Genomic DNA, 11,809 nt, shown 5'->3' with positions numbered 1-11,809 from the left:
CAAACTTGATGACATGTTCCTGCCTATATTATTTTTCAAGGTAATTGAGCACCTACACAATTAAATTGAAATTATTATAAAATTATAAATTATTGTACATCTGTCTCTACTTTAACTCTGTTCATTTTAAACATTTTTTGGGGGGAAAGGCCTGGTACGTAATCGCAGAAAAAAAGTAATGTGATTTCCTCCTAAATATATTTACTCTGCATTTGAACATAGCAAATACAATGAAATTAGACACATTTGATAATAGAAATATATCAAATTGCCGTCACCATCATTTCAGTTTCTATACCTCTTGTCCTCATAAGGTTTTGTTTACACAAAGTTTTTTGAGGCCACAGCAGCCCCCTCATCCTGAAATGCAGTCCGGCACTGGCAATTTATTTTCCCCTCAATATTCTAGTCTCGCAAAGACTTTCACACGGTCTCTACGGTTTACAGGATTTATCATCTCGAGGCATTCTATGGGTGAAACATGGACGATGAGGAGCCTTAGCACACTTTTGTTGTCCCAGCAGTGTCGGATCAAGCTCTCCCATTGGGACCGGCTTCAGAGTCGGTGTCAGCAAGGGGAGAGGCATACTGCTGCTCAATAAATATTTCACAATATTAGTATTGTGTCAAAATTCCGATGAGAAAATTTGCAAAAATCAGCAAAAAAAAGACAATTTTTTTGCCAATTTTTCTTTTCAACAATGACTAATATTAGCTGATTTAATCAGCCGACCAGTTCACCTGTTGGGTTCTAGAATGGAGTAACAACCATCCACAGTCACATGCACACCTATGGACAATTTAGTCTTTTATCTAAAACTCAGTGACTAAAAATGGTGATAAGGAGAAATACATTTTTTTTAAGCACCACAAAGTTTTGTGTCAATCAGTCATGGTCTAAAAAATGTTAGGTTGTTAACAAACAAATTAAGCAGGCATGAGAGACTTTAATTGCTTTTATTATGAGGCAATAAGATGTTTTTCACTGGATGGTCATCACAAAAGTTATCCTCTTTGTCTTGGTGTTTCACGGAAATCACTTGTGTAGACTTTACATTATCCTGCTTTCATATTTTGCAGAAGCAAACAATGTATTCCAGTTTGTAATTTTTTGCCTTTGCATTCAGTAGAGGTTTTTGTGAGTAGAAATGTGTCTCAGACTTTCGTAAGAGGATGACGCAAGAGACACTCCCCTGCACCACGCATGTCTATTTCCCAATAACCCCTGAGTTTAACCTCCTCCCACTGCATAACATGATGATGATCTACTGGGCTTCTGACATGGGATGAGATAACACACATCTGGAGCCACGGAAAGTCTGCAGTGCGGGTAAACCCCTCACTCTGAGCTGACTTTCAAGCTTTTACTTTCTGTGAAAAAAAAAAAAAAAAAAAATCTCTTTTACACAGAGCCTCTGCTTATTATTTCTAGCGTAGCAGAGCTCTGGTTGTGTTAAACTAACACAACAAGCAACACTCATTCGAACGAAAACCACAGGTTTACAGAATGCTCTGAAAGTCTAAAATTGAAGTGGAATTACATACCAGTTGAGGGTTTACTGAGGTGAAACCTGGAGCCTTTCCGTGTCAATTGCTTTCTACAAATGGCGCATGGGCAAAAGTAATGAATTATTCGTCCAAGCATGTCATAGAGCTGAAATCGCATACACACGTCAGCATGCGCGTAAACACGTGTAATGGCATCCATCACACGTCGGCAGTGTGATGTGCTCAGTGGAAGTCAGCAGGCATGAGAGATGGATGATGCGCGCACACACACATGCGCACAAATGCATGTGCACACACTGTTATGTGGCAGGGGGTCCTGAGCAGGTTCCCCTCCTTTGCTCAGCATGCCACGAAGGGATAAGAAACTCTCCTAATTCCTACAGGGCAAGGATTCATAGCAGCCACTTGAGGTTTTCATACAGGGCCCTTCAAACGGCTAATTATAGTGCCTGCCTACCATTCTTATATCACACTGCTCCATACACACTCCCCCAGTGAAAACACTGAGTCGGGAATAAGACAGAAATCACATTTGTTACTTTATTTTAATGGATTTTATCTGTGGGGTATGGGCCAGAGCCAATGACAGGAACAAAAAAAAAAAAAAAAAAAAAACTCTGATAAGGTTACATAATGCTTGCTGCACTTTCAAAAAGTGCCGTACCTTTGTGTCCAGCTGCGAGCGCTAAAGCTTTGAGATCCTTGGCACGCTGCGATGCTGAAGTTTGCAAGAACCTCAGCCAAAATAGAAGTGTTAAATAGAACAAGAAATTGACTTGGAGACACGTGGCGGCGAAGCATGCAAGGAGTTCAGTGAGGGGATGTGTGGCGGGAGTGTATCAAAACAAAACCACCCAGTGTTTTCAAGCTCAATTGAACGTTCAATCTCTTTGGGCGACAGGAATATGACACAGTGTTATTTTTTGCCAAGCTCTTGTGCATGCAATTTTTAAGAGGGATAGTAGCGGAATTGAGCCAAGAGGCCTAAAAGCGTGCGTTGTTTTTCAGCTTGTTGATCCCGAGTGGGGTCAAACCTCTCCATTTTGCAACGGCGGAGGTGCGCAACGGCTTAAGGATGAAGTTAAAGGTTCAGTCGACAGCTCCCAAGGGCCACCACTGCCTCATTATTTCTGCTTCCTCATTGCACTCTGCGGGCCACAGCGAGGGAGGGAGTCATCTGTGTCCGATTCATAATTCATGCATCTAGCTGACTGCTCCTCTCTGGCACATGTAAACAGCGTGACAAGCCCAGCAGGTAGCTCCAGGTCTAAAACTGTCTCCTCCGTTGTACAGAAAACTCCAGCCCATTATGTCTGCTTATAATCAACATCTTAAGAAGACCCCCAAAGAAGGAGTTTCACATTCACACGACATGTTCCACTGTGTTCCAGCGACTCATTTATTAGCCTTATCAGCAATGGGCCAGTTCAGTATGAGTCCATCGACGCGGTCGGTCAAGCATGGTGCATCCGCATTGAATCATTCTTCCAGAGTTTTCCCAGCATCAAGACGAGAGCTGTAGAATACAGATTGAGCCGTCCTGAACTTCCAAATCTCCAACCTCGAAATGAACTCTTCACTTTTTCAACTTCTAAAGGTTCAGACAGTGTGGTCAATGCAGAAGTTGATAGAGAAACAGGAATCCTGTTCTGGGGTATTACATGGAGATTCTTGACCCGGAGATTATTCAATGTACAATATCTTTTCTTGCAAGTGCCGACAGGTTGACTGTAACAGGCAACATGTGAACATTCCCTCCACAAGTTTGGATTTTTTCAGTAGAAATAGTAAGCACGCATCCTAGTGACATTGGCTAAACTTTGAATAGGACATTCAGTAATTTGACTTTTAATTTGTTTCAAGACACGGACGACTGGTCTTAGGTGTGAATGTGAGTGTGAACGATTGTTTGTTTATACTGTATGTGCCCTGCGACTGGTGGCAAACAGTCAGGGTGTACCCCGCCTCTTGCCTGTAAATAGCTGGGATTGGGTTCAAGCACGCTCGTGACCCAAGTGGGAAGAATCAGTAGAGAAAATGGATGGATGGGTCATTGTTAGATAGAACAAGGACAAGCTCTGGAGGTGGTGTTTTGAGGAAAGCATGCCAAAACATTATATTAAGATCCCGTGGGAACTGTTATTAAAAAGAATGCATGTCTCCTTTAATGAGGCAGATGAGTCATCCAGTCAATGTGTAAGAAGATAAATGTAACACATTACAGAGCTTTGTACTCAATTAATAACACAAATGGCATAGATTCCTCTTAGTGTCATGATCTGTTGTTTCTTTTTTTTTTTAATTCCCATTCTATTTTAGCACAGAAGTGACAGAGCCAGTCAACAGATGTGTTTGGTGTGTGTTCAGCTCCACCCTAGACAAGCGAACTGCACGATATAAACGCCACGAACCTTCTTGTAATAAACAGCCAAATGGCAAGAAGAAGATCAAATATTTTTATCTTCAAAGAGGTTTTAAGACTGACAGCAACAAATGCTGTTTAATACATGTGCAAGGGCCACGTAACCTTAGAATGGTCAATGTTACAGTGATGACCTCTGACGATGGTAATGTGAAATTAATTGCTTTCATAGAACAAGTCATTTCTCTGGAGGACCTGCCTACCTGCAAAGTGTTCAATTAATTAACCAAGTAAAGAAATGTGTCAATGAGCAAGCTCTTATTAATGTAATTCTGATAACATCTGTCCACTGTTTACGGCTTGACTTCAGATCGGAACCTTTATGCAATGAGTCTGGTATGGACTAACTCGACTTGCCAGTTCAGAGACTCAGATCCCAACCCCATTTAACACCTTGGGGAAGATTGAGAGCCAGGCCCTCTCATCCAACATCTGTGACTTCTAACCTTGCAAATCCTCTTGAACAAAGACAGACAAGGTCCAGAATCTTGAAGCGTATTCCCAGGAGAGTGGACGCTGTTATAGCTGCAAAGCGTAGATCAATGCTATAGTTACTTTCATTTCATTTCCCATAGGTTTCCCAAAACGTGTTCATATATCTTACATGACCCCCAGCTACGTTAAAAATGTTTTTCCTGGGTTGACAGTATAAAAGGAGTTTCAGCGAAGTGCAGGGCAGATGCCTGGCATGATCTGTTTTGCTCTGCTCTGTGATCTGAAGCCAGCAACCAACCACGCAAGCAAGCAGCCAACTGCCTCCCTTCTTCCTCTTTAAACAGCGGTAATATGCAGTCCAGCTGTAACTTCGAAACAGGAGTCACGGACAGGAATCATGGGAATTATATGGCCGAAGACTTGTACTCTTTTAGGACTTGAGCCGAATGTAGACCCTGACCGTGGTTTCCCGCTTTAGTACTTTAACACAGCCACTGTTCACTGGGCATTGTTATCCCCTCCATTTTGTGCTGGTCCCTTTCACACAGTTCAATGCTTTGATGGACAGTGTGAAAAAGGGTTGACGCTAAAGCCAAGGGGAACACATGCTATTATCATCGTAAAATTCCTATTTTCATTATATGTTTTTGAAGTAGTTATCCTGCTTCTACCCCAACAAACTGAGCTACCACAAAGCAAATCAATCATTGGCAACTGGCTCTGGTTCAACTGTGGGAGGTGACGTCTGCTTCACACACTACCATCATTGGAAGCAGGCCCCTGCTGAAATTAAAGATGAACTTTACCCGTCTAAGAAAGAACACACCAGCCATAAAATCAGAGGGAGGCAGGACCACCAACATAGCGAGGCCTGTTATATGGCTTGTTTAGCGGTGGCTTTGTCTCTGACCATTCACCCGCTCTTTGCCTAATGGAAATTCACTTTCCATCCATATCAACATCAGTGATATCGTCAAAGACAACTTTAAGACAATATTGATTCAAGTGCTTGTGGTTAGTGTGCCATAGGGTTTAGGATTTCTTGCTTCTTGCTTGCTGTGTTCACTAGCACGTTACAATGTAGCGCCAATGTGAATATGATATGTGGACACCAAAAGCAAGAGAAAACTACAGTGCATTATTACAGTACAAATGACCTACATTTACATAGTTTTGCTACGTATTGGCAATGGGTTGTTTGCATTTTTGTCATCCCAATTAGAGCAAATGTTTTAATTAAATGATTACAGTAATGAGCTCATGTTCACCAGATAATTGTCATCAGTGAGACAAAAAAAAACACATTTAAAAAAAATTTGGGGGGCAATGATTTTAAACCATCTGAACAGATTTTGCAACAGGTTGTCTGTAAAGTGGTAATTCTATTCTACTTACTCGGTGGAATGGTGGTGCGACTGTTTAGAGTGTCTGCCTCACAGTTCTGAGGACCGGGGTTCAAATCCCGATTGTGTGGAGTTTGCATGTACTCCCCGTGCCTGCGTGGGTTTTCTCCTTGCATTCATTGGAGACGGTAAATTTCCCTTAGGTTTGATTGTGAGTGCGAATATGGTTGTTTGTCTCTATGTGCCCTGCGATTGGTTGGCAACAAGTTCAAGGTGTACCCTGCCTACTGCCTGATGACAGCTGGGTAGGCTCCAGCACTCCTGCGACCCTTGTGAGTATTTAAGACTCAGATAATGGATGGAGGACATTATACTTCATACATACATACATTATACTACTACGTTCTACCTTTACTAACACCCTGAACTGGGTGCAAGTCAGTCACAGACTGACCAGATATACTGTAGATACGGAGAACCATTCGCACTCATATTCCCATCCTCACTGAATGGGATTTGAACCTGCACCGCCTGCACCATTGTCAAGCGAGTGTACCAGAACACCGTCAGCGACCTCTTAGCTAGATAAATGCTAAATAAATACATAAATAAACATTTGAAGTTAATTTCCTTTAAGGAAAACACATTTACACGCTTACAGCACAGATCAATCAGGTGTATATTGGGCTCGAGGGACCTTGTCATGCAAACTAATAATCTCCAGCAAATTAGCCTGTGCATTTAAATTCGGTGGGATTGTTTTGAATAAATATGACAAAATTCAAACTAACCTACCGGTAAGTTCATTCAAATGAGCTACTCTGAGCTGAAAAAAAAGTACGGCAAACAGAGGTGAGGCTAAAAGGTCTTAGTTTACAGTATACGTACAGTACAACTTGGTTTGTAAGGTTATGAACGGCATACAATGAACTAGTTAATTTATTCCGAAATATTTTGTAATGAAATAGTGTTTACAACAATGCCTAAAGTTCAGGTAGGGGGGAAAAATATGTATGAACCAAAAAACAGGTACATTTTGTCAAAATAGGCAAATCATAAATCACATGACGTCTAACAGAAATACAAAATACTGATATCGAACAACTATGATCAAACAAAGGAAAATCTAGGACTCTTATGTATTTGATCATGAGGACGGAGAGACTTGACCAGACCAGGTGAATCTACGAGGACAATACACACTAAAACCAGCAGCCATTCCAATTCATTCTTTTCCCTTGCTAGTAACTTTTTAAATAGTCGAATCATATTTCATAACGACACTTGGAAAATTTGCACATCACTACAGTGTCATTATTACTGTAGTCATTGGTGTAGCTCCATTACGCTGCATCATTTTCACAGTTGTTGTTGACCAGCATTACCGCACGACTGAACACCTAATATTGCTTTTAATGACTCAGCGTCATCTCCACATGGTTGATGATCGCCTCACTATAGTGATTAATGTCGCTGCATCATTTGCACCCTTGCTGCTTACCAGTGTCACCACACTACTGGACACCAAATATTGCTTAATAACTTTGATCGTTTTAAATATTGGTATTTATGTCCGAAACGTATATTTTGTGATAGTGGTTTTTTTTAAACTGTCGTTACAAGAGGCTACTAGAGGACCATACTTAGTGTCTTATACTATACGTGCCTAATAAAAATGCACCTAACTACTGGGCATTATTACACAAAGTCCTGCTGTTTTATGACTAAATTTGCAAGACTTCATCCCCGAAGATGTGTATTTGCTCTCTCTTCCTCACACATTCAGTCTGACATGCAGGCGTCGCCTCGTAATTTAGCGAACAAACTGTTTCTGACACTGTCTTTACTTGTTCTGGACAGCTTTGCTTGTGGGAGACTCTGGAAACCAGGCCAGTGTCTAACTACTTTCTGGAGATAGCAGCATGGGAAAAAAGATAACACGTTCTTGTGGTTGCATTCCAATACAGACCTGATAGTGCAACATGAGTACAAGACATCAAAACAGCACCATGTCAGTGAACTGATAGAGACATTTTTGTTTTGGCTATTTATTTGCATGAGAGCAGCATTTTGGACGATGAAACCTCAAACATTTCAAAATAGTTCTCAATTGTACCATAGCTGTTTTTCAGTATAAACAAAAGTAGGCATGGACAAGTATGTTGAAAGCCAAGCAGTGACAGACCACAAAGTTGTATCTCTCTTTTTGGCACTCAAAGTATACATTTACTATGTCACAGGTCTGTTGCAGAGGAGTATACTTTTAGATGTCAAATTTTGAACACACGTACTGTACATGCTGGCAAAGAGTAAAGTATCACCCGGAGGGCAACCACTGCACATAGTTCCATTACGTTAGTTGCCTTTCCAAATGTTGACCCGATTTGTACAATGTTCCGGTGACCTAAGAGAGCAAACGAGACATACTGCTTACACAGAAAACAGAAAATTCAGGGTGCTTTTTTTTCCCAAGGCACGAAATAACAAATTTTCATTTACTGGCCTAGAAAAAAAGGTTGTTCTGGCAACATTTTAGTATGTCAAAAACACTGGAAGGAAAATGTTTTGTTTTGTTCATGGTGTAGCCCGCCTCCTGGCCACAGTTAGCTGGGATAGGCTCCAGCACACTCGTGTCCTGTGTAGTGAAGATAAGGGGTATAGAAAATGAATGAATGACCCGTTGTTTACAAATGTGTATTCAGTTACTTTAAAATTCCACTTTATATCTGTAGGGGGAGCTCTCGAAAATAAACTAACGATCCTGGCCGCTGCTTTGTTGAGGGAAGCTTGGATGAGAGAATGTTTGATTTTTTTTTTTTGTGGGGTTGACAAAACCAAATCCCTTTTTTGACAGACACCTCCAAACATTTTTCATCCGGATACAGTGTAGTAGTCTCTAGACCACAACAAAGAGCCTGTCATTGCTCCTTATTTATTTTCCTTTCCTTTTTTTTTCTCTTTTTTACTTTTTTGGGGGGATGGAGATGGGAGGGCGGGGGTGGAATCAATCATCTATGTGATTCAACAGCCGCTTGGATATGAAATGAAATGGGATTTCTGCCCCAGAAGAGGAGAGAAAATTATACAGATGAATTGCTCTGGGACGTACAAACCAGAGTCAAGCCTTAAAGGAAACGGCTTGTGCATACACATTGAAAAAATAGTGTGCTTCCTGTGAGCGTTTCTTTATCCGACAGGCTCCCAGAGAGTCGGTCATCTGGGTGAGGCTGTGTCACTGTGGGGGCTGCGTGGAGGTCAAATAGTAAAGGTATGGGTCAGAGGTTAATCTAAGAGCACTTGGGCGGTCACTTTCCTGGGTCAGCACTCAGACGATCGGCAGGCCTCAGGGGTGAAACTAGAAAGGGGACTTGAGGGAATCAGGGTCACTGATTTATGTGATTACGCAGTGACGTCCTTTAAAGAAACAAACAAAAAGGTCACCTGGCGATAACAGCAACATTTTGAACATTAAGGTCAAATATCTGTAAACTCCACTAAAGAGGACCTCTCATTACCAGTCACCACATGCAGAATCAAATGGCAACCCATCACTAATTGTCCATGCACAACCATACCTACATGTCCACTGACTCAGCACCATCAACAGACACTGAGCATCCCCGGGCAGAGCTACACCTGTAAAGTGCATTCTGGGTCGCTCTTGATTAGATTTTGTACTTTGACGTATGGCGTGACTCAGTAAGATCGTTCGGACTGCATTTCTGAGTTAGTGCAAGCTTTGTGTGAAACATTCAATATTTACATTTTGAATCCTCCTGACAGTGCTGCTAGGCATCAGTAACTCATCATATTTACTGAAGCAAAGGAAGTTCTTAATTTCCTTCCAGCTTGTCTCATCAGGGGTTGCCACAGCGTGTCATCTTTTTCCATGAGCACCTATCTTATGGATCTTGCTTGATAACACCAAGTCCCCTCATGTCCTCCCTCACAACATCCATCAACCTTCTTTTTGGTCTTCCTCTCACTCCTTTGCCTGGCAGCTGCATCCTCAGCACCCTTCTACCAATGCACTCACTCTCTCTCCTCTTGACATGTCCAAACCCTCAAAGTCTGCTCTCTCAAACCTTGTCTCCAAAACATCCAACTTTGGCTGTCCCTCTAATGAGCGCATTTCTAATCTTATCCAACCTACTCACTCCTAGAGGGAAGCTCAACATCTTTATTTCCGCCATCTCCAGCTCTGCTTCCATCCAAAAACATTTGATAATTTTGTAAATGTATCTCTGTTCTGGCCTTTCAGTTTCAATGTTCTCCTCATGCTTGTGTGGGTATTCTTCGGGTCCTCCTGTATTCAATTGCGACACAATTGGCTGGGATAGCTCCCGGGTGCTCGGTAAAAGGACTCATTCTGACTCAGTTTACTGGTTTTATTTTCACTGTTACCAATTAACTGCCTTTCATGGATATCAGAAATTGATCAAATTCGGGCACGGTGGCGCAGTGAGCATTGGCCTCACAGTTCTGAGGACCCGGGTTCAATCCCGCGCCCGCCTGTATGGAGTTTGCATGTTCTCCCCGTGCCTGTGTGGCTTTCCTCTGGGCACTCCGGTTTCCTCCCACATCCCAAAAACATGCAACATTAATTGGACACTCCAAATTGCCCCTAGGTGTTATTATGAGTGCGACTGTTGTCTGTCTCAATTTGCCCTGCGATTGGCTGGCAACCAGTTCAGGATATACCCCGTCCCCTGCCCGTTGACATCTGGGATAGGCTCCAGCACTCCCCAATGACCCTTGTGAGGATAAGTGTCAAAGAAAATGGATGGATGGATGGATCAAATTCGGTGTATTGAGAACGAGAGTCAGTTGACACAGTTGCAACCAACATGGGAACAAGACAAGATACATTGCCGTTATGTTGTTCTCTCTGCCAAAAACAATGGCTGCTCCAATAATTCTAAGTATCACAAAATCCACAAACGTGTATTTGAAAGGAAAAAATGGTGCTCTACTGCAAGTATTGTTACGGGGCATCAAAGTCAGTGACCCATATGGTCATAAATATTGAGACAAATTACAATTGAGAATGAAATGAAACAATGGATGATGTTGGTCTCCTGTTTGCAGCTCCAACACCTTCCACTCTTCTGGAAAAAACATTTTCCAAGATTTTAATACATCTATAGGGACTTTGTATCTATTATTTAGTGATGTCACTGGGAGAGGAACTGGACTGGAGTCTGCAAAGCAAATACTGGAGGAAAAAAAGTCTTTAGAACCTCATGAGTATCTGCCATCCAAGCAATTTTATGTGTAAAGCACTTATTTTATAGGTGTTTTATTTTCATTTGATAATAAATTTAAAAGTAACACTGATTAATTATATTTAATTCATTATTAAATACATTCATCAAAGAGGAGTGCCTCAAAATATTTGACCATGGTATGTTTATATTAACAATACTACTGACCAACCCATTAGTGGCTTGACATATGAACCAAAAAAAAAAAAAAGTGTAAATGTCATCCATCGTAGAAAAACATCTTCCTCCAACAGTTCATCCTCCAGTGACCTCCAATGTCGTTATTGATATTGACTGCGAAGAGGCAGAAGGCAGTGTCATCTCCTTGAGTCTGTTGGGTTCAGGGAGAGGACACCCACACCAAGCTGCCTGGTGGCTCAGACAACCCCAAAGCTTCCCTTACAAAAATACTCCCTTTAGTCTTGGCTCAATTATTCGACTCTGTCTGCCTGGAAGTTACCCTTCTAATCCTGGCCTTTATTGTCTATTCCCTCGTTTTGTCACCACTATCTCACTGTGTATATCCCACACTCTTTCTTTCGCTTGATGATGCAGCGAGTTATCTCCAAAGTAAGGGAGGAGTCGGGGTACAGGGCAAAAACAAAAAAAAGTTTATTTTCTTGCCTCCTTCACTCCTTGACACCCCCATGTTTTCATTTACAGCACAGGGTGGAGCGCACGAGTTGGCCAGACGGCAAAGAGAAAGTTTCATGTAACTGAAACTGCTGCAAAGGGGGTTCTAAGTCCCACTCCCATTGCTTGCTGTTAATAACTCACTGCAACAAAGTCATATGCAGCACAACCATAAAAAGAACAGACTGCCTGGCTGTTATTGA

At 41.8% G+C, this 11,809-nt stretch overlaps 1 protein-coding gene across 1 annotated transcript in view; it reads right to left on the bottom strand.

Annotated features, from left to right (window-relative positions):
- Positions 1-1,232: 1,232 nt before the first annotated feature.
- The window catches only part of mtpap (mitochondrial poly(A) polymerase), a 36,581-nt gene continuing 26,004 nt past the window's right edge, over positions 1,233-11,809 (bottom strand). Inside the window, exon 9 of the mRNA XM_061805869.1 lies at positions 1,233-1,371. Coding sequence (XP_061661853.1) covers positions 1,357-1,371 — 15 coding nt within the window. The 3' untranslated portion in view covers positions 1,233-1,356. The remainder of the gene's footprint in view (positions 1,372-11,809) is intronic.

The sequence above is a fragment of the Syngnathoides biaculeatus genome, chromosome 19 (genome assembly GCF_019802595.1).
Source record: "Syngnathoides biaculeatus isolate LvHL_M chromosome 19, ASM1980259v1, whole genome shotgun sequence".
Taxonomy (NCBI): Eukaryota; Metazoa; Chordata; class Actinopteri; order Syngnathiformes; family Syngnathidae; genus Syngnathoides; species Syngnathoides biaculeatus.
The sequence above is the reverse complement of the archived record's forward strand: the minus strand, read 5'-3'. Positions and strand labels throughout refer to the sequence as shown.